The sequence below is a fragment of the Mustela nivalis genome (assembly GCF_964662115.1).
Source record: "Mustela nivalis genome assembly, chromosome: 18".
NCBI lineage: Eukaryota > Metazoa > Chordata > Mammalia > Carnivora > Mustelidae > Mustela > Mustela nivalis.
The window spans coordinates 46,898,433-46,926,186 of record NC_139037.1 but is presented as its reverse complement, the minus strand read 5'-3'; the positions used below and the strand labels follow the sequence as shown (position 1 = coordinate 46,926,186).

Sequence of the window (27,754 nt, the reverse complement as noted above, 5' to 3'; positions counted from 1 at the left end):
AACCCACTGAGCCACCCAGGTGCCCCTATCCACCGATTTCTTAATTGGGCAGCCTCCCATCTAGCAAGTAGAGGGCAGCTCCAAAGCGCTACAGAGAGGGAAATGTTTTTAAAGGTAGGGCAAGAATACCATAAACAGAAAAAAGGAGTATGTTAGATGAAGTCACCTTATTGGCGGAAAAATAGAGTCTTACTAGGAAAATCCCTCATCTTTCTTTAGGGGATGGAAAGGGCCCATCCCTCTGGCAAACTACCTTTTTGGTGCTGACCAGAAAATCCCTGACTGAGCTTGAAAACTAAATTTCTGGGGGAGGCTGGAAATGCATTGAGCTTAGGTATTCCACCCTGGTCTGCTGACATGATGGAGAAAAAGTGGCTCCGCTCCACTTGTGGCCTGTGGTTTTCTCTTCCACACCCCATACAGTACACGATGTTGAAGGACAAGGAATGGTAGGCCACCCCAAATGAAGTGGTCAATGACGCCATCAGCCTCTGTTTCCACACTAAAACCCCTCTCGCCTGTACAGTGATTGTGTCGCATCTATCAAAGAACACTTTTACCCCTATATTTTTACTCCGTATTCTCAAATGTACTTAATTCCTTTTAGGAGTCTGACATCATCCCAAACATAGTGCAGCTTAACTGATGCTATTTTTGGTACCGAACAAGTCTTGCTATTTTCAGTTGGAGCAAGTGTGCAAAGAGAGAATCTGAACCCTGAAATGAAGGGTTGTCTGAACCCAATGATCTCACCTTTTTTTTTTTTTAAAGATTTTATTTATTCACTTGACAGAGAGAGATTACAAGTAAGCAGAGAGGCAGGCAGAGAGAGGAAGGGAAGCAGGCTCCCTGCTGAGCAGAGAGCCGGACATGGGGCTCAATAACAGAACCATGGGATCATGACCTGAGCGGAAGGAATAGGCTTTAGCCCACTGAGCCACCCCATGATCTCACCTTCTTGCAGGGAAGTGATACTTCTTTCTTCAGGTACTGGTAATACTATTGCTTTAGTACTTGAAGTTGTCTCAGAATAAAACAGCAGTGAGATACAGACTTCAGCTGTTTAAAGACAGGGGCAGAAATAGTTATGGGGAATCCCACATTCCATCTCCCTACACATCGGTAAAAGCTAAAAAACGGTTATAGCCTCTGAGAACTTTGAGAAGAATGTTCTAAGAAATCTGAGAAAAGACAGACTCAAACAGAGCATGTGACTGCTATACCAATGTGCTTGATCATTCTGAAGCTTTTATCTCCAAAATATGTTTTTTGCATTCCTGAAAACATTGAGAAATACTGCTGTCAATCAACCAGGGTGCCTGGGTGGCTCAGTGGGTGAAGGGTCCAGCTCTGGATTTCGGCTCAAGTCAGTCTGACTTCTGATGCTTGGCATAGAATAAAGCTTTGCATAACTTTCTCTTTGTCTCAGTCTCATTCCTTTGATAACAGACCCCAGTACTCTGATGCTTTTTACTAGAAAAGGGGTGGGGGGGACCGCCAAGGAGTCACATTCTTGGCTGACATCTCCTGTTTGTCTTTGATTTGCAATCCACTTAGCATGGACCTACAGACTCTAGTTCTCACATTTATTTTCCTTCCTGTTTCTGAGTACATCCCTTATGCATACCCAACCCAGGGATGGCCTGGAAACCAACCTATTAACAAAAATCCTTCCTCACCAGCCTCTGTCATCTTGCTTCCTGTGCACTAAGTAAAAAAAAAAAAAAAATTTTTTTTTTTTTTAAGTAGGCGCCACACTCAATGTGCGGCTTGAACTCTGAGATCAAGAATCACATGCTTGGGACGCCTGGGTGGCTCAGTTGGATGGACGACTGCCTTCCGCTCAGGTCATGATCCTGGAGTCCCGGGATCGAGTCCCGCATTGGGCTCCCAGCTCCATGGGGAGTCTGCTTCTCTCTCTGACCTTCTCCTCGTTCATGCTCTCTCTCACTGTCTCTCTCTCAAGTAAATAAATAAAATCTTTAAAAAAAAAAAAAAAGAGGGGCACCTGGGTGGCTCAGTGGGTTAAGCCTCTGCCTTCGGCTCAGGTCATGATCTCAGGGTCCTGGGATCGAGCCCCACATCGGGCTCTCTCCTCGGCAGGGAGCCTGCTTCCTCCCCTCTCTCTCTGCTTGCCTCTCTGCCTACTTGTGATCTCTCTCTGTGAAATAAATAAATAAAATCTTAAAAAAAAAAAAAAAAAAAGAATCACATGCTCTACCAACTAACCAGGCAGGAGCTCCCTGCTTAGTCACTATTACTTGAATTAGAATCAGGGGTCATATTAAATATCCCATCCTCATCATGAACTGGAAACATTTCACAAGTATTGTACCTGAAAACACTTTAAAGACTCCACAGAACATACTCATGGGAGGTTTTCTTAAAAGCGAAAGATGTAACATACCAAGAGAAGAAAATGCAGGGCCATACTGGGGGTCAAACATCCACGCAGTTTCCCGATTTTTATTCACACACTGTTGTGATTCACTCCCAGACTACACCACAAATATGTGAGTGATGAACACTGGCTTCCAGAGTCAGAAGATTCCAGTAGGAGTTTTTATGCCTCTCTGGTAACACAGTCAAGCCAAACTATCTAACCATTATGCCAGTTGGAAACCATCAGCAATGGAACCAGGACAAGGTGTGGTCGGGAAATTTTTGGATATTAAACAACACGGCCCCGATCTTAGCATGTGTCTTAGTGGTAAAGACAGATACTCAGAAGTCCCTAGAAATAAACCTGGAACTTTTTAGTCCAATTTTAAACCAATTCTTATTTGAAATAAATGCACACTATATCAGAATGTGGGGAATTCTGCTAACATAGTAATTACAGGGAAAATTACAAAATGACAGTATTAGGAGTTCTCATATAAATAACATAGTCCACCTTAAGAAATTAGGAAAAAGGCAAATTAAATCCTCCAGGCAACCTTATAATACTCCACTGTCTCTTCTTGCCTTGGGGGTAGTCCTGCCTCAGTGGCAGCATAAACTGGCAACTCAGGAAAGCTGTTTCTATACCAAGAACATTGATTAAGTTGGGAAACCTGGGTGACTCAGTCAGTTGAGCATCTGCCTTTAGCTCAGGTGGGGATTCCAGGGTCCTAGGATCAAGTTCCTCATCAGTCTCCTGGCTCAGCAGGGAACCTGCCTCTCCCTCTGCCTGCCACCCTCCTTGCTTTGTGCTCTGACAAATAAATAAATAAAACCTTAAAAAAAAAAAAGAATATTGGATAAGTCACAAAAGCCACATCCCTGGAATCCCAGATCTCCCGTCTCTCAATCCACTTTCCTGCCGCCACAGCAAGAGTTCTGACCTGAAGCATCTATGGCCTAAGGGAATCCACGAAATATTTGGGTTATTTGTCCTGCAAGGGATCTTGGCCAGAGGAGACAGCTCTGGAAGTCCTGAAAATTTCTCTATCTTCTCCTGCTCAGCCACGATACGGGAGTACTATGAGCAGGCGCCTGTTGTGGGGAGCCCTCCCAGGGTGCTGCAACCACTCTGACTCCGTGTTAATCGCGCTTTGTTCCTGTATCCATTATGGCCCCAACCTGGCTCCTGTAGGTCTTCCCACCAGTGACTCCCACCTACTTAATTCTGAACTCGGACTTCTTGCCAGGTACCAGAGGCCAGACTCTTCTTAATAGCGTCTGGGGATATGAAACATTCCATGGGGACAAGGGACCAAACTCACTCTGCTCTCAGATGCAATGGAGGCTGTCACAACCCCCTTCCTACAGTTACTTAGGGACTCACGAATTGAAGGCTGCCATGACAGGTCTCCCAAAGCTCCTAAGGCTTTCCTAGAAGACTTTGGGTAGCAACACAAATTAGGTCAAACCTGGTGTGACAGCTTTTCTCTACCATCATCATGTCCTGAGACATGGAAAACTAGGGCCTCCCATAAACTTTATCCTTTCATGTTTGCAGAACACAGGTGTGTCCTCAACACACCCCACACAATGAGAACCCTCCAGATTAAAAGCAGCTCAAAGTAGGGCGCCTGGACGGCTCAGTCAATTAAGTGTCTGCCTTCAGCTCAGGTCATGATCCCAGGATCCTGGGATCGAGCCCCATGTTGGGCTCCCTGCTCAGCGGAAAGCCTGCTTCTCCCTCTCACTCTGCCCGCCCCCACCACCACACTCAGACCCTCTCTCTCTAATAAATAAATAAAATCCTGAAAAAAATAAAAATAGCTCAAGAATAAGCCCTTTATTATTGCACTCACATATGAGTGATGTGAGGTATGTGCTTCCAGGGCTGAAGGCTGTGAGACTGCACACATCCACAGTGAGCATCACACGAGATGAGAAAGTCCATGAGGATAAATCTTTGCAAGCTACCTGGAAAACCCATCTTGTGTGCTGATTTTTTCCATGCCTAACCCAGACAAAAGTAAGGAAATGAGCCCCCCCATGTACCATGGAGGTTGATCATGACTCCTTCTAGGGACTACGGAGACAGCACAGGTCCGCCTGCCTAAGCATGCTGGAGTGACCGACACGCACCACAGGACTTGGGCAGATGGTAGTAGTGGGATGGCTTTTAGCACTGACAAAGGGCCTTGACAATTTACAATGCGCATACAGGTCCTGATATCACTGATGTCTGATGTATCAGGCACTTACAAGGAGCCTCCCCAGCGCAGAGGTTCATACATGTGAGGTACCACTTCTGAATGACGGCACCCTCACAAAGCCTACTCTCGCAGCTCCTTTTTTTTTTTTTTTTTTCGCAGCTCCTTTCTGACGAGAGCTGCTACACTGGACAAGGAGATGGCACATTCCCTGTACCGCTGAGGCCTTTGTCTGGTGTGGATTTTCCAGGGCTGGATAAAGTTTGGTCCGTGGTAAAGGCTGTCCTAGGTCTGCTGCCAGGAATTTGCAAATGGATAATAAGTTGGGGTAATGGCTAAAGGATTTCCCGCAACTGCTGTGGTATTAAGGCTTTTCTCCAGTATGAATTTTCTGATGGAGAACAAGTGTGTGTTTGCGGATAAACTCTTTCCCGCATTTGCTGCACACGTAGGGCCGTTCTCCAGTATGAACTTTCCAGTGCCGAATGAGATTTGGCCTTTGGGTAAAGGCTTTCCCACATCTGCTGCACTCATAAGGATTCTCTCCAGAGTGAACCTTCTGGTGCTGAATGAGTTTAGAGATGCAGCTAAATGCTTTCCCACATCGGCTACACTCATAATCACTGCTGTGAATTCTCCAGTGTACATTAAGGTGGGAACTTTGGCTAAAGGCCTTCCCACATTTGCTGCACTCATAAGGCCTTTCTCCAGTGTGAGTCCTCTGGTGCAAAACAAGTGTGTGTTTGCGGCTGAACTCTTTCCCACATGTACTGCATACATAAGGCCTTGCCCCTGTGTGCACTTCTTGGTGTCTAATGAGGTTGGACTTACTACTAAAGAATTTTCCACAATTTCTGCACTGGTCGAGTCTTTTACCAGTGTGAACTCGCCTGTGTTCAATCAGGCCAGAGACCTGTCTAAAGAATTTCCCACATTCACTGCACTCATAAGGTCTTTCTCCAGTGTGTATGGTCTCGTGTTTAAAAAGGTCACAGCTTTGGCTAAATAATTTCCCACATTTGCTGCACTCATAAGGTCTTTCTCCAGTATGGATTCTCCAGTGCCGAGTAAGTGTGTCTTTGCGGGTGAACAATTTCCCACATTCGAAACACCTGTGATGCTGCTGTCCAGGGTGAAGGGCTCCCCCAGGCCTCGTCCTCTTGTGGGGCCTCGTCCTAATATGGGAGACCTGGTGCTGAAGAAGGTCTGAGGTGGCTGGAAAGTCCCTTCTACCCTCACTGTGTGTACAGGTCTTCTCTGGCACATGGAATCTGCAGCTTTTTGCAGAGCCACTGTCCTCGTCTCTTCTGAAGGGTTTCTCTGCAGTGTGGTGCTGATGGACGTTTGCCCTGAGCCCAGGAGGCTTCCAACAGGCCCCACCACTGTGTGGTTCCAGCCTGGCTTCCTCCCCCTGGTATTCAGTCAGGTGTAAGATTTCTTTCAATATTGAGCCAGATCCATCCCAGGGATGGAGCTTCAGACCTGCCACCGGAGTCCTGACCGGTGACACTCCTTCTAAAGAAACACTCTGCTCAGGGGACATGGCCTCATCCTCCACCGCAGACCAACCACCTGGAAGCAGAGAAGTACTGCTGACATGCATGTCACACTTACTGGGAAGGGCGACCCCATTGTTAATATGTATGCGACACATCCGGGAGTACCTCAGTGGGACCGTTTATAGGACAAGAGAGGTGGGGAAGGTTGAGGAAGGGGTTGCAATGCAGAACTGGGTCTCCAAAAGTCATTGAATGAAGGGAGCCTTCTGAGGACAAGGATATGTGGACAGAGTACAGCAAGTGGCTTCCAGTAGGTCTCTGGCTGTGGAGATGGGGAAGTGCTATGCAGAAGGGCACATGCAAGCCCAGGAAGACCCAATAACAAGTGTATATCTGGGGCTCAAGGGTTACTTATTTATTTATTTTTCTTTATTTTTTCCTTTTTTTATTTAAAGATTTTTATTTACTTGACAGAGAGATCACAAGTAGACAGAGAGGCAGGCAGAGAGAGAGAGAGAGAGAGAGAGGAGGAGGCAGGCTCCCTGCTGGGCAGAGGGCCCAATGCGGGGCTTGATCCCAGGACCGGGCCTGGATGCCGGGCAGATAGAACACGGCAGGGGCCTAGAAGCAGACAGGAGATAAGCTGCAGTATCAAGAATGGGGAAGGATGGGTAGAAATACGGTGTAGCCAGCAGCCTTGAAGCCCAACACTGGTATGAAAAGTTAGTACTGCTAGTTTTGAATCCAACCTTGATATCATGCCCTTCCCTCGCATCCACTCACCAGGTCCAGGTCCCTTCCAAGTCTTCCTTTCTGTGGCTGGAGCCATATCCACCTGGTCAGCTATCCGAGGATCTGCCCTCTGCTCCAGTGGGGTGACTAAGTGCGATCTGGAGGATGTAATTCCTAAGAGAAACAAATGACAGGTGAGCGGCCACTACTGGACAGAGCAAGGCATCCTATGACACTCCGTAAGTTAAAAAAAATTATTACCAAAACAAAACAAAAAAACACAACCTTGGCAATGGGGTGGGGGAGGGCACCTGGGTGGCTCAGTTGGTTGAGTGCCTGACTGGGTTTCAGCTCAGGTCATTATCTCAGGGTCGTGGTATCAAGCCCCACGTTGGGCTCTGCACTCAGCATGGAGTCTGCTTGGGATTCTCTCCCTTTCCTTCTGCCCCTTGCCCCACTCATGCTCTCTCTGTCTGTCTAAAATGAATAAATAAAATCTTTACAAAAAATTTTTTTAAACCTAGAAGGAGGGTTTTGGAGGAACTGCACAAAGATACCCATAAGTAGTGACTACTTGAGTACCTGTAACTCCTGGTACAATTAAGCTCCAGAAAATGTCCCCTACAGAAAGGGAGCAGAACCTTAGGCATAGCAGTGCCATCATTCTGGACAGATTCACCAGGCCCCCAAAAGGAGCACAACTATGGGATCCATTGGGCAAACCACACCTCATGCCTCTCAACCCTTCACTGCAAGGCTTTGGGACTGGCTCGCTAGGAGATGAGAACACTCCATACAGCGCAAAACGGGCGCCCACAGCCGCTACTCCAGGAAACCTGGCAAGGAAGCAGAGCTTATGACCTGCCCATGGGAAGGACAGAGCAGACCCTGGAGAAAAAGAAAAAGCAGATGGGATTGGCATGCAGACCTTACCCAGTGAGGCTAAAAGTGCAAAGTTCTCCAGCATCACATCCTGATATAAAAGTCTCTGAGAATCATCAAGGAGCATCCATTCTTCCCGGGAGAAGGACACAAAAACATCCTCAGAGATCACACAGACCTGCAATGACATGGCCAGCACAGTCCAGGAAGTCTCTTGACTGAGTATACCCACTCTGTCTACTCACAACAACGTCATGCTCACCCTCTTCCCCCCATGCCAGCCAATCCCCCCGGGGGACCCTAAATCATGCCAGGACATAAGCCCAGCTCCCTGTTCTCATGGAAGCCCCTGGGAACAGGGCTGCAGGACTATCAGTTCCCACTCACTCCTATCGTGCACATCAATTCTCAGACCACACCTCTCACACAGCTTCTGTTACCCACCACGACTCTTCTCCCCCATACCAGAGACAGCACACCAGACTCCTCACATATCGCTCTGCACACAGCATGGAGAGAATCCTTGGCAATACCAAGCATTTAACTGGGATCCCATCCTGCCCCAAACCTCCAGTGGTCCCAACTGCCAAAGGAAAGCCCCCAGTCCTGCTTGAAGACCTCCTGATCTGGACCTTCTCTTCAGTCTCAGGCACCCAGGACTATACACATATTTCAGGTACCCTCAGCCTTCTTCCAGTTCTCCACTGCACACTGTTATAGTTTCCTGCAGCTGCTGTGACAAATCATTACCAGCTCTGCAACTTATGTCAACACAAACTTTTCTTCTTACAGTTGTAAAGATTATAAATCCAAAATGGGATTCACCAGGATAAGATCAAGATGTCATCAGGATCGTGTTCCTTCTGGCAGTTCTACAAAAAAATCTTTCTTCATCTTTCCCAATTTCTCAAGACCTTCTGCATTCCTTGACTCCCTGCCCCTTCTTCAACTTCAAAGTCAGCAATTATTATCACTCTGACCTGTTTACTTCCTGAAATCTTCTCTGACTCTATCCTCCTGCAAATACATTGGGCCCAGTGGTAATCTCTTCATGTTGTTAATATACTTAATTTAATCACACACATTAAAATCCCTTTTGCCACATGAGGTAACACAGCCAGAGGTTCAAGGGATTAGACTATGCGTAGCTGGGGTGCCTGGGTGGCTCAGTGGGTTAAAGCCTCTGCTTTCTGCCCAGGTCATGATATCAGGGTCCTAAGATCAAGTCCCGCATCTGGCTCTCTCTGCTCAGCAGAGAGTCTGCATCCCCCCTCCCTCGGCTGACTCTCTGCCCACTTGTGATCTCTCTTTCTCTACCAAACACATAAATAAAATCTTAAAAAAAAAAAGTAAACTAATGTTTAAAAAAAAAAAAAAAAAGAACGTGGATGGGGTGGGAAGCCATTATTTTATCTATTATACACATGCTGTGCCCTCACAGTCTGACCTTCCTATCCCCAGCTAATCCTCTGAACATCCATTTGACAACTGATGTTGCCCATTCGGTTGAGGGCTGCAGCATGTTCACAACTTTGAGTCTTCTCTGCCCCCCCCACCTCCCACAAAGCACTTTGGTAAACAAAACAGGCCTGAGTAAAGTAACAGAAAATACAACCTGTTGTGCCCCCTTCATAGCAATCACCGACATAGCTCATCAATACTCATCGGAACTACAGGCCTAGTCTTCTTGGATCTCCTGCAGTGTGACCACATATAAATATAGCATTCTTCCAGTTATAAAATAAGCCATGGGGTGAAAAGTATAAGAAATACAATAATACTGTAATAATTTTGTACAGTGACTACACTTATCTTGCTGAACATTCATAACGTATTTAACTATTAATTCACTACTGTTAAAATTAACAAGGGAAACCTCACTAAAATGGACTTGGGAGGCGCGGGAAGGGGGCCTTTCAGATGCCTGACCACTCAGCGGCATCTGCAAACACAAGAGGAGACAGACCTTGCACATGGAAACCACTATCCTATACCATAAGGGGGAAAGCCTTTCCTCAACCTCGTCCCAACAGCGAGCCAATGAGAGAGGATCACACTCAGCCCAGCCAATGAGAGAGGAGCACAGCTCGCAGCCCAGCCAATGAGAAGCAACTATCCTTCAAACTTCCAGATTACTTCAGCGGCCTTTTTGTAAGAATCTTCCCAGCTTCCCCCTTTCCCCTAAGAAGCGGATTACTCTCCTCTGTTTGGGAGACTTGCCGATGGTTTTGCCATAGTGCACACCTCTGCAACAACCAGCAGAAGTCAAACCACAACCACTGCAACTGACCCGGAGCGACAAGAGCCAGTAGAAAGCGCCATCTTCCCGAAATTCTGTGCCTGCTTCCCATCTGGGCCAGTCAGCTTTCCTACCGCCTTGCCTGCCTCTAAGTCTCAGCCAATGTGATGGTGCCAGCAAGCTCTAAATCAATAGCCTTTGCTTGTTCCCCGCTGGGTGGGCTTCTTTTATTTCCACCCCCGCCGCCACCAGCACCCCAGCCCTCCACCATCTTTCACAGTCTGCAGCTGGGGAGCCTGCCGAGCCCACTCCAAGTTCCCATGGCTCCTGTCACCCTCAGAACAGAGGCTGAGCTCACCCTTTTGGCTTCGATCCTGGCCCTCTGCTGTCTCCACCTAAAAGGAATGAGACCTGTGGTGTGTTGAACAGAGCTCAGCCTCACCTCCAAGCGACTCGACCTGCCTACTATGGGTTTCTGTCTCTGGGTCCTGTTGGGGAATCTCTCCACGTAATTGCTTGTTTGGATTGAGTTCATGTCCTCAGGGCCCACAGACTCAATTCCGTGGACGAAATGAAGGAAGACGAATCCCATCTGGAGGAAGGTGAGCACAGAGCCATGAGTTCAGTCCTTCCTGGAGCCTGTGGATAAAACAGGAGCAGCAGCACAATGGCTGGACATGGAGATGCTAGTGTACCCCTTGGTCAATCTACACCCCTAGAAACCAACATACCACATGGGGCTCTAATAATCTTACAGCGCAGGGGCAAAAAAAGCAGTAGCCAGAATAGCCACCATGATGGCTGCCATTTGGACCTAGACCTTGTCGTGATGTCCAAGGTGTGTGAAGACCTCCACTTGTGGTGCAAGTGAACTGTGGGCTGTCTTCCTTGTCTCTTTCATTGTCTCCTCTGGGGTGGGGGTGGGGCTCCAGAGTTTTGTGATCCTCCTCTGGAACCAGGTCACATTCACTGGCTTCACCCTGATGTTCTGAGGCAAGTTCGCTACCTCCTTCCCTGTCTTTCTGAATGTCATCAGTGGTCTTCACATCACAGCATCCCCCATCCCTGGACCCAACCCAGGAAACTTCAGGACCCCCTCCTAAATCTGAGGACATTAGGCTCTACAAGAAAGTGTGCTCAAGACAGGACTTTTCCAGCATATGACCTCTGGTGGGGGCTGGGGTGGGACAATGACCTTGACACTGCTACCCCTTAACCACTAACCTTTGTGTGCTTGGCCAGCATCAGCCCAATGGCCTTATGCAGCTGACTTGTAGGGCCAGGGGCGGGAGGGTGCCTCTGTGCCACCAGCTGCACAGGCTTAGCCAAGTTACTAGGATGTTGATTTTAGAAGAAGCAACACATTTTAAAATCCTTTTTTTGAATACTTCTTCCCAGGATGAGAAAAGATTTGGAAGCAGCTTGGATAACTGTGCCCAGGCTGGCAGCACAACTAAGTGCAGTTCACACCTGTTTTGCTGACTGTGTTGGGATAGAGGCTGTAGAGTCCCCCGGGTCTCCTGGGATTGCCCGAAGGGGATCAATCTCAAAGCTAAGCGCATCCAATCAGTGCCCGTGACTTTCCTCCACAGCTCAAAGGGCCTCTGTGCACCTTTCCATGCTATAGCTTTGGTCATGTTAGAGAGGCAGAATTTAGGATTCCCTTGATTTCCTGCACACGGGTTTCACACCATTTGACTTAATCTGAACGCTGCCCTCTGGTGGGGCGGGGGGGGGGTGCTCCGTGATCTCTGACTAACCATAGTTCGCAGCAGTCAGTCTCCTCTGCCTGTGGGAATCCTGCCTTAACTCTCTGAGCAAGTCTCCCAGGTTGGCCCACCTGCCTCCCAATACACAGTCCTCTCTGAAAACAAACCAACAAAACAAAACAACAGAGCCACCACGAAGATAACTCCAGAAGTTCTGCTGTGACTGAAGCACAGACAGAAAAAGACCCCTTCTCCTGGGCCATCACTGGCGGGGAGTTGCCACCTCACAAAGCAGAGCCTTCTGGGTATTGTAGTAACCACCACTCCGAGGAGCTCAGGAAGGAAGCCAGGGTCATCAGCAGGTAGAAGTTGAAGGTACCATTTACTGAAAGCCTAAGGTATGCTGAGCCTGCTAGTTGCTCCCAAGCCATATTTTGCACTCCACACCTCCTCTTCAAGTCTCCAGCAGGTGGACCATGTCGTAAGCCATGAATGAGCTGTCTCTGGCTATTTCAGAGGTTCAGGATTTGTATATCCCAGCCTCACCCTCCTAATCGTTTTTAAAGATTTATTTATTTGCGAAAGAGAAAAAAGAGAGAGAATCCACAAGCAGATTGTCCACTGAGCGTGGAGCCCAACCTGGGGCTCAATCCCAGGACCCTGAGATCATGACCTGAGCAAAAACCAAGAGTCAGACACTTACCCCACTGAGCCACCCAGGTGCGCCTCACGGCTCCTAATTTGGGACATGAGGTAAACAGTTTCACCTCTGTGATACAAAATAAAAAATGAAGACAAAACTTCCCTGGCAGACCTCTGTGATGATATTTACATGTTCCTCACACGTAATGCTACATTCTTTAAAATGACAAGAAAAAATAGTACCTACATCTCCATGATGTTATATGTAAATGAACCTCATCACCACAAAACAGGGCTCTCATGCACCCATGCGGTGGAAATGAATCCAGATTGCCTACCTGCAGAGTTAAAGACAGTATCTATCAAAACTCATACCCATACCCAGACTAACAAGTAGCCTTAACAGGAATGGTTAAAAATTTTACAGGATGGCATAGTGTGTACAATCTGTGACATTCAAAATTATTCCAAGAGAAAAGTTATCAAAGATACAGAATGCTGTTATACATTTTGAGTAGCCCACTGCACAAAGGTTATGTTATTCTAAGCAAAGTAGTTCAAGATTTACAATTTAAGAAATATTTTTTCCTTTGGAATAAATGGTAGCTAAAGGAGGACATCATTTAAAATTTTGTAGCACACTTCTTCTAGATCTTATGTTCAAATTCAGAAATGTTGAACTTGAATTATAACCAATCATGTGGTGTTTGGGTTCAAATTGGCAATGCAATCTGGCAGATGGCATCTGACTTCAGGGCCTGAGCTCTAGAGCGAATTAAGAGTACCTCTCTAAGCCTCCATCTCCTCATCGCTGACATGGGGGAAACAATAGCATCTAAAACACAGGGTGGTTGGGGTTCTTGCCTGGGGAACTACAAGCTATCTTTTGGTCATTCTCCCAACACCACTTGAAACCCTTCACATTGGAAGAAAGTAACTCCTGACCACCCACACCCCCTTAATCTGCACTAATGATTCAGAAGGTTCTGTGCGCTCATCTCCAGTGGGAACCAGAAACTCACCCCTCAAACCTCTCCAACTGTCCTGAGGTAAACTGGGCCTCAGGGAGTCTCTCTAGTCTATGGATGCTCAGACTGAATTCCTGACCCGCACTCACCAGGTTCCATGTCGAAGAGGTTCATGTCCTTTAATACTGAAGACCCAAGGGAGTACTGTACACTTCCAGGGAGAAAAAGTGAAACCACCAAATTCTATGGAAAATACCACACCATTTATTTAGGACACCTTTAATTTCTCTCAGCAGAAGTGTTTGTAAGTTTCAATAATGAAGTTTTCAGTAATATTCAGACAACTTTGTAGTTTTCAATAAAGTATTTGGAAATGAATGTTAATGTTAATGAAAGAAATTAAACATTTGATATTCATTACTAAAAATTTTATTATTTGATGGTATAGAATTGATCTGTAAAAATTTTATAATTCAGTTGTGTTCTACACATTGTTGACCACTAAAGTTCAAATCACATCTGTACCTACCTCCTACATGTGTACTTACACATTTATGTAAGAGAACCTACACATAGCACTGTTATTCACTTATGCTAGTTATTTTTCTGCACAAATTGATGATTTTTCATAAGCTGCTAATATGTTAGATAACACTCTTTGTCATCAAAAATTAAAGCAATCTGGCATGACTGGAATACATCACTCTTGGTTATAGTGTACAGTACATTTTATACACTGCTGAATGTTATTAATACAGTCTTATTGCTATTTCTGTCTATATTTGTAAGGTTAGTTCTAGCAAAAATTTCAGATGAATTAGAACTGTCTTTACATTCTACTATGTGTTCGATGAATTCCTAAATTTAAATGTGTATATATTTTCATAGGTCTGATAGCCACTTGGGTTCCCCCTTCCATTGACCACTCATATTTTGTCCATTTAGACGAGAGTCTTATTTCTTGCTCTGATTAATACGATTTCTCTGTATGGACTATGTGTTGATCCCTTCACAATGTCAGACATTGGTGATACCCTCTCTCACCTTTTTTCTAAATTCCAGTATAATTAACAAAGTGTTATATTAGTTTCACATGGGCAATCTAGTGATTCACCAATTCTACACATTACTCAGTGATCATCCTAAGGGTACCCTTTTTTTTTTTAAGAGATTTTTTATTTTATTTTTTAAAATATTTTATTTATTTGATAGAGAGAGAGGGATCACAAGTAGGCAGAGAGGCAGGAAGGGAAGCAGGCTCCCTGCTGAGCAGAGAGCCCAATGCGGGGCTCGATCCCAGGACCCTGAGATTGTGACCTGAACCGAAGGCAGAGGCTTTAACCCACTAAGCCACCCAGGTGCCCCCTAAGGGTACTCTTAATTCGCTTCAGCTTTTCCACCCATCCCCCACCCACCTCCCATCTGGTAACCACATTTGTTCTCTACATTTAAGGGTCTTGTTTTCAGTTTTATTTTTTCTCATTTGTCTGGTTTTTTTTTCCCCCTTAAATTTCACATACAGGGGCACCTGGGTGGCTCAGTGGGTTAAGCCTCTGCCTTCGGCTGGAGTCATGTCCTCAGGGGCCTGGGATCGAGCCCCACATTGGGCTCTAGTCTCACATCGGGCTCTAGCCCCACACTGGGCTCTCTACTCAGTGGGGAGCCTGCTTCCTCCTTTCTCTCTGCCTGCCTCTCTGCCTACTTGTGATCTGTCGAATAAATAAATAAAATATATATTTTTTTAAAGATTTTATTTATTTATTTATTTATTTGACAGGCAGAGATTACAAGGAGGCAGAGAGGCAGGCAGAGAGGGGGGGGGGAAGCAGGCTCCCTGCCGAGCAGAGAACCCGATGCGGGACTCGATCCCAGGACCCGGAGATCATGACCTGAGCCAAAGGCAGCGGCTTAACCCACTGAGCCACTCAGGCGCCCAATATATAAAATATTTTTAAAAAATTCTACATATGGGGGCGCCTGGGTGGCTCAGTGGCTTAAAGCTTCTGCCTTCGGCTCAGGTCTTGATCCCAGGGTCCTAGGATGGAGCCTCGCATCAGGCTTTCTGCTCGGCGGTGAGCCTGCTTCCCTCCCCCTCTCTCTGCCTGCCTCTCTGCCTACTTGTGATTTCTGTCTGTCAAATAAATAAATAAAATATTTAAAAAATTTTTTTAAAAATTCTACATATGACTGAAATTATATGGTATTTGTTTCTCTGATCAGTATCACTTAGCAGTGGACCCAACCACATTATCCCATGTGGCAAAGTTTCATTCTTTTTTACAGCTGAATAATGTATCCTTTGGGGATATATATATCACCTTCCAGCTTGCATTCCCACCAACAGTGCAGAAGGGATCCTTTTCTTCCACAACTTTATCAACAGCTGTTGTGTTTTTGAATTTGGCCATTCTGACAGGTGTGATAGCTCACTGTGGTTTTGATTTTCATTTCCCTGACAACTAGTGATTTTGAGATGGATCTGTTGGCCATTTGGATGTCTTTGGAGAAATGTCTGTTCATGTCTTCTGCCCATTTTTTAACTAAATTATTTGGTTTTTGGTGTTGAGTTGTGTAAGTCCTTTCTATATTTTAGATATTAACCCTTTACTGGACATATCATTTTAAAATATTTTCTTCCATTCAGTAGGTGGTCTTTTTGCTTGGTTGTTTTCTTCACTCTGCAAAGACTTTTTATTTGGATGTAGTCCCAATATTTTATTTTTGTTTGTTTCCCTTGCATTAGGAGACATATCTAGAAAAATGTTGCCATGGTCCGTCAGAGAAATTACTACCTGCACTTTCTTCCAGGATTTTTATGGTTTTAGATCTTCCATTTAGGTCTTTCACCCATTTTGAGTTTATTTTTGAGTATGGTGTAAGAAAGTGATCCAGTTTCATTGTTTTCCATACACCTGTCCAGCTTTCCCAACACCATTTATTGAAGAGACTCGCTTTGAGTATCTGTGCTTCCTTTGCTGAAGGCTAATTGACCATATAATGGTGGGTTTATTTCTGAGCTCTCTGTTCTGTTCTACTGATGTATGTGTCTATTTTTTTGCCAGTACCATAATGTTTTGAATACTAGAGCTTTGTAATAGATCTTGAAATCTGAGATTGTGATATCTCTAGTTTTTTTCTTCTTTTTCAAGACTGCTTTGGCTACTCGGGTCTTTTATAGTTCCGCACAAATTTTAGGATTATTTGTTCGAGTTCTGTAAAAATGCTGTTTTGTATTTTAATAGGGATTGCATTAAATGTGTAGATTGCTCTAGGCAATAGGGACATTTTAACAATATTTGCTCTCCCAATTCATGAGCACAGAGTATCTGTCATCTTCACTTTCTTTCAACAGTGTTTTATACTTTTCATAGTGCAGGCCTTTTTCCTCCTTGGTTAAGTATATCCCTAGAAATTTTGTTACTTTTGGTGCAATTATAATTAAGATTGTTTCTTAATTTCTCTTTATGCCACTTCATTATTAGTGTATAAAAGTGTAATGGATATGTATCCTGTGACCTTACTGAATTCATTTATCAATTCTAGCAGTTCTTTGGAAAAGTCTTTTGGGTTTTCTATATAAAGTGTCATATCCTCTGCAAATAGTGAAAGTTTTACTTCTTCCTTAAACAATTTGGCTGCCTTTTATTTTTGTTGTTGGATTGCTTTTTTTAGGACTTCCAGTACAATGCTGAATAAAAGTGGTGACACTGGACATCCCTGTCTTGCTCCTGATCTTAGGGGGAAGCTCCTAGTTTTTCACCATTGAGTATTAGCTGTGGGTTTTCCAAAATGGCCTTTTATCATGTTGAGGTATATTTCCTTTAAAACTACTCTGTTGTAGATTTTTATCAGGAGTGGATGTTTATTTTGTCAAGTACTTTTTCTACATCTATTCAAAGGATTGTGTGGTTTTTATCCTATTTCTTGTTGATATGATGTGATATATGATATGATATATGATAAAGAACCCGCTTGCATCCCAGAAATAAATTCCATTTGATCATAGTGAATGATACTTTTAATGTCTGGTTGGATTAAGTTTGCTAGCATTTTTTTTTTAAGATTTTATTTATTTATTTGACAGAGAGAGATGACAAGCAGACAGAGAGGAAGGCAGAGAGAGAAGAGGAAGCAGGCTCCCTGCTGAGCAGAGAGCCCGATTCGGGGCTCAATCCCAGGACCATGAGATCATGACCTGAGCCGAAGGCATCGGCTTAACCCACTGAGCCACCCAGGTGCCCCCAGTTTGCTAGCATTTTCTTGAGAATTTCTGCATCTATGTTCAGAAATATTGGCCTGTAGTTCTCTTTTTCTGTAGTGTCTTTATCTGGTCTGAGTACCAGAGTAATACCAGCCTTGTAAAATGAATGTGGAAGCTTTCCTTTCTCTCCTATTTTTTTTAATAGTTTAAGAAGAGTAAGTATTAACTCTTCTTTCAGTGTTTGGTAGAACTCACCTGAGAAGCCATCTGGCCCTAGACTTATGTTGAGAGGTGGGTTTTTTTTTTTTTCTTTTTAAAGATTTTATTTATCTGGCAGAGAAAGAGCACAAGCAGGGGGAGCAGCTGGCAGAGGAAGAGGGAGAAGCAGGCTTCCCAGCTGAGCAAGGAACTTGACATGGGGCCTGATCCTGGGACCCAGGAACATGACCAGAGCCACCCAGGCGCCCCATTGCAAGATTTTTATTACTGATTCAATTTCATTGCTGGTAATCAGTGTGTTCAAATTTTCTATTTCTTCCTGATTCAGTTTTGGGAGGTTATATGGTTCTAGTAATTTATCCATTTCCTCTAGATTGTCCAATTTGTTGACATATGTTTCATAATATTCCTATAATCCTTTGTATTTCTGTGGTGTTTTTATTTCTTTTACAATTTTGATTCTATTTGAGTCCTCTTTTTTTTTTTTACATTAGTATGAGTCCTCTTTTTAATTTAATTTTATTTTTGATGAGTGTGGCTAAAGGTTTATCAGTTCTATTCATCTTTTCAAAGAAGTAGCTCCTGGTTTCATTGATTGTTCTGTTTTTAATTTCTATTGTATTCCTGCTCTAGTTTTTATCATTTCTTTCTTTCTACTGGTTTGGGGTTTCTTTAGCTCTTTTTCTAGCTCCTTTAGGTGTTAAGGTTAGGTTTGAGATTTTTCACGCTGCTTGAGGTAGGCCTGTATTGCTATAAAATTTCCAATTAGGACAGCTTTTGCCACATCTCAAAGATCTGAGACTGCTGTGTTTTCATTTTCATTTGTCTCCATGTATTTTTTTATTTCTTCTTTGATTTCTTGGTTGACTGATTCATTGTTTAGTAGGATGTTATTTAACCTCCATGTATTCATGTTCTTTTTTTTTTAAGATTTTATTTATTCATCTGAGAGAGACAGAGAGCGCACAAGCAGGGGGAAAAGCAGAGGGAGAAGCAGAGGGAGAGGGAGAAGCCGACTTCCTGCTGAGCTGGGAGCCCATCATGCAGCTCCATCCCAGGATCTTGAGATCGTGACCTGAGCTGAAGGCAGATGCTCAACAATCTGAGCCACCCATCTGTGGCTTTACAGACTTTTTATGTATTTGTGTTCCTGTATTTGTCTTCTTTACAGGTTCTTTCTTGTGGTTTATTTCTAGTTTAATAGCATTGTGGTCAGAAAAGATGCATGGTATGACTTTAATCTTTTGGAATTTGTTGAGACTTGTTTGGTGGCCTAGCTTGATCTATTCTGGGTAACATTCCACATGCAATTGAGAAGAATGTATATTCTGTTGTTTCAGGATGAAATGTTCTGAATATATGTTAGTTACATCTGGTCCAAAGCATCATTCAATGTCGCTGTTTCCTTGACTTTGTTCAGATGATCTGCCCACTGATGTAATTAGGGTGTTAAAGTCCTCTACTGTTATTATATTACGATTAGGTACTCCTTTACGTTTAACTGCTTTATGTATTTGGGTGTTCACACGTTGGGTTCATAAATAATTAAAATTACTATATCTTGTTGCTGGATTGTTCTAATTATACAGTGCCCTGCTTTGTCTCATTACAGTCTTTGTTTTAAAGCCTATTTTTTCTGACATAAGTATTGGTACCTTAGCTTTCTTTCCATTTCCATTTCCATGATGAATGCCTTCCCGTCCCTTTCCTTTCAACCTGCATGTATTTGGGGTCATAACTGAGCCTCTTGCAGGCAGTGTATACATGGGTCTTACTTTTTTACCCAATCCATCACCTTATTTCTTTTGATTGAAGCATTTGGTCTATTTACATTCACAGTAATTTTTGATAGTTACTGCCATTTTGTTACTTATTTTGTAATTATTTTTTGCAATCCTCTGTTCCTTTCTTCCCTTGCTTTCCACTCTCATTGTTTTCTGACTTTTAGTGAAACACAGAGATTTCTCTCCCCTCCCTTTTTTGCATATCTATTACTGGTTTTTGATTTGTGGTTTCCATTAGGTTTGCATATAATATTTTATCCATATAACACTCTATATTAAGCTGATAGTCACAAGTCTGAACCCATTCTTTTTTAAGATTTATTTATTTATTTTACAGAGAGAGAGAGAGAGAGAGAGAGAGAGAGAGTGTAAGCTAGAGAGAGAACAAAAGCAGGGGGAGTAGGAGAGGGAGAAGTTGGCTTCCCACAGAGCAGGGAGCTTGATGTGGGACTTGATCCCAGAACCCTGGGATCATGACCTGAGCCATGGGCAGATGCTTCACAACTGAGCCACCAGGCGCCCCTTCCTCCACCCCGCATTTTAAGTCTATGGTGCTGTACTTTATATCCTATTGTGAATCTATTTACTGATTTTTATAGCTATATTTAATTGTACTGCTGTTGATCTTCCTACTTTTCTTACTCCTGTTTATAGCTTTTCCTTTCCACTTAGAGTCCCCTTCAACATTTCTTCTAGGGCTGATTTACTGTGTATTCCTTATGAAGAAAAGTTTCTGTCACGCCCTGCAGTGCGATGTCACTTTTCACCAGAACCTGGTGCTTTAGTAGCGTCTCCTACATGTGTTATGTGCACCCTACTGTTGTAGCTGAGCCCCTTTTGCCTTCAGTTAAGCCACTTGCAATGGCTCTCTCCCTGTTGCTGGCAGGGTTTGGTCCCTGTACTGTTAAAGGGGCAGTGTGGGGCAATCCTGGGTTTGAGTTGAGTCAGACCAGGCATCTGAGTCAGATTCAGGCACCAAACAGCAAGACACTCTGTGTTGTCCTGAGAGGCTTTCACTGGTGGGTGCAGCCTGCAATCAGCCCAAATGCCTGCCCCCAACCCAGTGCTGGGGCTGCAGTCAAACTCTTGTGTGTGCTTATCTTCCCTTCTCCCCAGGACAGAAGTCACTTTGCAATGGTGCTAGCCCCTGTCCAGACCACCTGCACACTGCCACGCTTGAGGCGCCGCTTCTGATACAGTCCCACAGAAAGCGTGTTGGAGGGGAAGGGATGGGACTGCTGGAGAATGCAAGCATGTTAGCAAGGTCTGTGCTGTTCCGCTTGTGGGAGAGGACCCAAAGTCACTTTGGAGAACTGCAGAGCGGGGTCCACAGGAGAACCTGGCACACACGGTACTAGCAGGGTTTTCACTGCTCTGCTGTGGCAGGGGACCTGCAGCCACTTTGGATGGACTCCAGTAAGGCTGGATTACAGAGGGTGGGGCATGCCAATGCCAAGCGAGGTGAAGAGGGTCCATTCTGCAGTGGTCCTGCAGGCGTCCATGTTTCTAGCCTAGTGGTGGAGGTTAAGGAAATGGCACCTGACAACTCTTTTATTCTTTGAGAAGTCACCTAAAAATCCCTGCCCCTCCAGCACGTGTTCTGAAACCAGAAAATAAATCTCCTTTCAGTATACATACGGCATTTTTCCAACTGCTGCCTCTATGCTGTATCTCAGTGGAGCTGTTTTTATGCATCTCTTCATGGGCAGGGACTCCATTTCCTATCACCCTTCAAAGCCACCAATTTTTTAAAGGTCCAGGTATTAAGCACCCTGATTTTAAGAACTCAAGAAGTTAAGCCCTTCTGGCTTTCAAAGCCGAATATGATGGGTATTAAGTTTCCCAGTGTGAGTTCCTGGTGTCCTGGGTACCTGGTGTGGGGTCTGCTTCTCTCCATTCTCTGTGCCTGCAGTGTCCCTCCCGTCCACAGATAGTCTTGTGGGTCAGTTTGGTTCCCTGCCCTTCCTACCCTTTTTGATGTGGCCTCTTCTCTACATTTACCTGTGGGGAATCTGTTATCCCAGTCTTTGGATTGTTTTCCGGTTTATTTACACTAAGGTATATATTACCTAAGTATCCATGGGACAAGGTGAGCTCAGGATCCTCCTACTCTGCTATCTTCCACAGAAGAAAAACCTCTTTCAGTCTCTCTTAACTCTTAAATTTTGGCTGTCATGAGCTTTATGAAATAGAACTCGTCAATTCTAATAGCAATGTTTATCCATATTCCATATGTCTTATCTTTTTAGCTCTATATTCAAATCACCCTTGCCTGTTTTACAAAACCATGCTCCCAGTTTATTCTCTACTGCTTTCCCTTATGTCTTTACTTTTTGGTAACTTAAGTGTTCTGTAAAATTTCAATATCTGTGTTTTTGCTGTTACAGATAATATATTCTGTATAATTCAATTTTAAACTTACTGAAATTTATTTTATGCCCAGCATTTAGTTTATGCTGGTGAATATTCCATGTGTAGGTGAGAAGAATGTGCATTCTGCTGAAATATGGAGCAATGTTTTATGCGTATCTATTGAATCAAGTTAGCCGATGATATTGGTGGTGTCTTCTATATCCTTACAGTTTTGGGGTCTACTCTATTAATTAATAATTTGGGGGGCTGCTAGCTGGCTCCACTGGTAGACCACGCACCCCTTGATCTCAGGGTTTTGAGTTCAAGCCCCACTTTGGGCATGGAGATTACTTAAAAAAATAATAATAAAATTAAGGGGCACCTGGGTAGCTCAGTCAGTTAAGCCTCTGACTCTTGGTTTCCACTCAGGTTGTGATCTCAGGATCAAGGAATCAAGCCCCAAGTCAGGCTCTGAGCTCAGCCGAGTCTGCCTGAGATTCTCTCTCCCTTTCCCTCTGCCCCTCCCACTTGTGTGTGCTTTCTGTCTCCTTTAGGAAAAAATAAAAATGGAAAAAAATATTTTTAAAGAATTTTTGAAGGCTTATTCTTATGTACAAATACATTTAGCATTCTTACATTTTCTTGATTAAATTTTATCTAATATTTTAAATGTCCTTATGTTATCTTTGGTAATATTACTTTCCCTAAAGTTGACAATTTCTTATATTAATATAATCACTCCAACCCTCTTCTTAGTATTTGTGTCTTACTTCATTCCACTCCTTTTAGCTTTTCTCTATTTTTGTAATGAAGGATCATTTATTACAGACTGCACAGTTTGCCTATGCATTTAATATAGTATGACAATCTATTTATAATTCAAATATATAAAATATTTAAAGTAAAAAACTGAAAAGAATTGTGGGTACAAACGTGTAAGTTACTTGCTCTTGCCTATTCTCTCAGAGAGAAATCGGAGAATAACCATATAGGTGATATTAAGAATACAATATTCAGGGGTACCTGGGTGGCTCAGTGGGTTAAATTTCTACTTTCAGCTCAGGTCATGATCTCAGGGTCCTGGTATCGAGCCCTGCATCGGGCTCTCCACTGGGTGAGGAGCCTGCTTCCCCCTCTCCCTCTGCCTCCCTGCTTGTGATTTCTCTCTCCATCAAATAAATAAAAAGTTTTTTTTAAAAAATAGAATATAATATTCAAAAAAAGAACGTAACATTCAGAAGATAATCATTTTGGTTTTTTATCACTGAGCATTTAAACACATTCACTAAGGCAAAAATAAAGTCACAACACAGATGAAAAGTTTTCTGAATTCTCTATGAACATAGGTGTATTTACCAGGTCAGTGTGATACTGTGATTCACAAGAAATATATATTTGATCTTTGTCCCTGTTTCTGGCACAGAGCTTCTAAACCCATTGGAAGTTCCTAAATGATGAGAGAAAAGATGTCTTTTCTTTTGTTAATGAGGTGACTTTTGGAAGGCATCTAAGTAAGGATGAGGGTTGGTTGCCAAGAGAACCAACCATATGATTGGAGGGTTGGAAGTTTTAGTCTTACCCCTGACCTCTGGAGATCTGAATGGCTGGAGACTGAGTTCAATTAATCATTAACTGCTGAGGATTTAATCAATCATGCCCATATAATGAAACCTCCATAAAACCCCAAAGAGACAGGGTTCAGAGAGCTTCCGGTTTGGTGAACAAGTGGAGATTCAGGGAGAGCAGTGTATCAGGAAAGAGCACAGACGCTCTGTGCCTTTCCACATACCTCACCCTTCATATGGCTATTTTTGAATTATATCCTTTTACAATAAATCATTAATCTATTAAGTAAAATGTTTCCCTGAGTTCTGTGAGCCACTCTAGTAAATTAATCAGACCTGAGATGGCTGGGGGTCATTGGAGCCTCCAGACTACAGCAAGTTGGTCAGAAACAAGAGATGAGAACATGGATGTGTGACTGGTGCCTGAAGGGGGAAGTGCAGTCAGTCTTAGAGGACTAAATCCTTAACCTGTGAGATCTGACAGTATTTCCTGGTAAACAGTGTCAGATTTCAATTGAACTGTAGGATACCAAGGTGGGTCAGAGAATTGGGACTTGGTTTGGGTAAACCCACCCCTACACACTAGAATTGGTGTGGTCATAACCTTTTTATTTTTTTTAATATTGTATTTATTTATTTGATAGAGAAAGAAAACAAGCAGGGGGAACAGCAGAATGAGAGGGAGAAGCAGGTTTTCCATTGAGCAGGGAGCATGATGTGACACTCCATTCCAGGACCCTGGGATCATGACCTGAGCCCAAGGCAGATGCTTAATCAACCGAGCCACCCAGGTGCTCCTGGTGTGGCCATAATCTTAAGCAGACTTTCACAAATAGGGTTCCATGAGAGAACTGATTTCAGTGAATATTGTCTTAAAAAACCCATGGAAGGGGGACGCCTGGATAGCTCAGTCAGTTAAGCATCTGTCTTGGGTTCAGGTAATGATGGATTGAGTCCCACACTGGGCTGCCCTTGAAAGTCTAACATTACTTTTCTTCCTGTCATTTCTCTACAGATTTATTGTTCTTTGTTGAAAATGCTACAACAGGGGCACCAGGGTGGCTCAGTGGGTTAAGCCTCTCTGCTCAGTGGGGAGCCTGCTTCCCATCCCCTGCCTCCACCTACTTGTGATCTCTCTCTCTCTCTGTGTCAAACAAATAAATAAATAATCTTTTAAAAGAAAAAAAAAAAAGAAAGAAAATGCTACATCAACTGGAATCCTGAGCCACCATTTTGAGCTACTTTTGATTTAGGTTTCTCCCATCTGTGTTGCACACATCAATAAACTATTTTTCTCTTGTTAATGTGCTTCTTGAGTCCCAGCCAATAATGTATAAACCTGACTTGTACACTGAAACTAATGCATTCTGTGTCAACTATATTTCAATTTAAAGAAAAGGGGGGTGGGAACCTGGGTGGCTCAGTGGGTTGGGCCTCTGCCTTCAGCTTGGATGATGATCTCAGGGTCCTGGGATCGAGTCCCGCATCGGGCTCTCTGCTCAGTGGGGAGCCTGCTTCCTCCTCTCTCTCTCTCTCTCTGCGTACTTGTGATCTCTCTCTGTCGAGTAAATAAATAAAATCTTTTAAAAAAAAAGTCCAAGCTAAGACAGTTACAGGTGGAGTTGTGCCTCCACTATACTCATAAAAATCACATCTAGGCCATGTGAACAGAAACATCTCTTGGGTTGGAACAACTTGTATTAGAGGAATGTTTTGGGGCTTTTTTGGTTTTAATTTTTTTATTGTGTTACATTGGTCACCACACAGTACATTATTAGTTTTGCGGTTTTTTTTAAAGATTTATTTATTTATGTATTTATTTGACAGACGGAGGTTACAAGTAGGCAGAGGCAGGCAGAGAGGGGAGGAAGCAGGCTCCCTGCCGAGTAGAGAGCCCGATGAGGGGCTCAATCCCAGGACCCTGGAATCATGACTTGAGCTGAAGGCAGAGGCTTTAACCCGCTGAGCCACCCAGGTGCCCCACATCATTAGTCTTTGATGCAGTGTTCCATGATTCATTGTTTACATATAACATGTAGTGCTCCACGCAATACCTGCCCTCCTTAATATCCCCAACAAGAGGCTAACCCATTCCCCCACCCCCCTCCCCTCTAAAACCCTCGGTTTGTTTCCCAGTGTCCATAGTCTCTCATGATTCGTCTCTCCCTCTTATTGCTCCCCCCCCTTAGAGGAATGCTTTGGTAGGACTCTCCTGTGAGGCAAGATCCCCCCAATGAGTTTGTCCATGGAAAATTTTAGTAAAAAACATAAAGAGGCTAAGACAATCTATCATACGGTATTTGAGGTATTTTAAGTCCTTGGCAAGACTGAATGAAGTAGAATCACTGCTAGCACTGGAGGAACTTTTCAATGTGTGTTTGTTTCTCTTAGGACAAGTTGTTCAAAAGTAAAGGTGAGGTCATTAGACTGGAGCAATTTTGCAGCACCCCAACCTTGGTGGGTCACTATCCCAGGCCAGGATCTGAATGCCCAAGAGCCTTCTCTTCACGCAGCCCGACAGAACCCTCTCAAATGACAGGGCTCCTTCTTTCTGGTGCAAAGTGTCAGGAACGCGCATGTTTCTTCCCCTACTCCCCTCACCCCAAGGGACAGTTCCTTCATTTCACACCAGGGACCATTTAAAATAACATACTAAAAGGGCACCTAGCTAGCTCAGTCGGTGGAACTCAGGACTCTTAATCGTGGGGTCCAGGCTTGATCCAAGCTCCAGCCCTATGCTGGGTGTACAGATTAATTTAAAATCTTTAAAAACAAAAATAAAAATAAATAAAATAATATACCTAAGACTGCTACCCCTAAATCTGATCTCCAGGCCCTGGCCTAGTCCAGACCACGATTCTCACCCTGTGGCTATCTTGAAACCCAGCCCATTCTCCCGGAACCCTACACCTTCCATCCCTGGTCCCCATGGGACACGTCTACCCCAAGACATCTCAGAATCAACCATGTCCAAAATTCAATTTATGATCCCTCTGAAACCTCCCTACCTTGCCCTCCTGATTTCCATTTTCACAAGACATTCATGAAAAACAAAAGAACAGCACAAATAAAGACTTGGTTTTACACTCCTCACTATCTATCACACCCACATCTGATGCAGTAACTGCTCCTTGGTTCTATTTTTAAAATCTATCCGGATTCTGACCACTTCCTCCCTCTCTTCTGGCACTACTCTGGTTCACCCACCCTCAGAACATTCTTGGGAGTTCGCTGCACCAGCCCTCTCACCGGTCTCTAAGAATCCACATTCACGCCCCAACCTAATCTGCTTTGCTCTGTGGAAAAACGTGGCTACTTTTTTAGTCCCCAATGACATCAAGTCCTTCTTCTACTCAAAATCCCTACAGCTCCCAGAGTCCTCACAATGAGAATACAACTTCTCAGGAAAGGCGTGCTGCCGCTTCACGCTCCGTCCCCTGAGGGCAGAATCCTCCCGCCTCGGGCCCTCTGCAGCCCCCGCCCCGCCAGCCCCTCAGCCCGGAGCCCGCTCCCGCACGCAGCCTGCTCCCGCACGAAGCCAGCCGGCGCTCACACATGCGCCCCCGCCCACTCCCGACTCCCTGTCCCGGACACCGGGGCCGGGGCCACAGGGCCGCGAGCTGGCACCCCGCGCAAGGGCCTTCGGGGTAGGGGTGGGGGGCGGCGGGGAGGAACGGGGGGACGTGCGTTTACCTCAGCCGAGTCCCTGGGCGCGGCCGCCGCCATCCGAATCGGTGAACGAAGCGGAGCCCGGAGCGGCCTGGGTCTAGGTCGGGGAAGCAAACAAGTCTTGCCCCAGCCGCGGGACCACGGTGGGTGGACGTCGCCAACCCCGAGCCTCCGACTAGTCTGTGAAACGGCGACGACCGTTCCACCTCCGGCCTTAACAAGCAATCAAACCCCCCGGTTTGAGCAGATGCTAACAAAAAGCGACCAAACGCGCGGGGAAGATACCGGAAGTCCCGCCCACCCGCCTTTCGCACTTACAGAAACGCCCCTCTCCCGGGCCTTCCTTGGACTGCGGCGCTTAGGCTTTTGGGTAATGTAGTTCTCTATGAGCCAAAGCTCCAGGTTCGTGGCTCTGGGAGGAGGTTCCTGGGAAAGGCGAGGGACCACTGCGAAGGGCGTGGTCAGTGGTACGCCCTATTGCTCCAGGGTGTAGTGGGACTTCTCTGCTGGGCCCGGGCCCGCATCCGGATTTCGTGAAGTATGCTCTGGACCAATCACAGACATGCTTGTAGACACATTATTTCATGTGTTCCCCAGAGCCACAAAATCAAACGGATACACACCACCACTAAATCTTTCTCTGTCCAGTCATATCTGAGAGCTAATAACTATTACCTTGCTGGTTTTTAAATACATATAGAACG

At 44.6% G+C, this 27,754-nt stretch overlaps 1 protein-coding gene across 13 annotated transcripts in view; it reads right to left on the bottom strand.

The window, feature by feature from the left end:
• Positions 1–27,338, bottom strand: part of LOC309852573 (zinc finger protein 671-like) — a 128,005-nt gene extending 100,667 nt beyond the window's left edge. The window contains exons 1-6 of one of the 13 annotated variants that reach the window (XM_082709421.1): positions 27,075–27,330; positions 12,354–12,630; positions 10,384–10,533; positions 7,754–7,880; positions 6,872–6,994; positions 4,207–6,161 (exon numbers count right to left, since the gene is read on the bottom strand). In XM_082709421.1, coding sequence (XP_082565547.1) covers positions 4,954–6,161; positions 6,872–6,994; positions 7,754–7,880; positions 10,384–10,533 — 1,608 coding nt within the window. In that variant the 5' untranslated portion in view covers positions 12,354–12,630; positions 27,075–27,330 and the 3' untranslated portion in view covers positions 4,207–4,953. Of the gene's footprint in view, positions 1–4,206; positions 6,162–6,871; positions 6,995–7,753; positions 7,881–8,146; positions 9,744–10,299; positions 10,581–12,353; positions 12,631–13,409; positions 13,504–27,074 lie in introns of those variants that run through there. The other 12 variants (XM_082709424.1, XM_082709418.1, XM_082709422.1 and 9 more) reach the window with 12 other exon arrangements.
• Between the last annotated feature and the right edge of the window lie 416 nt (positions 27,339–27,754).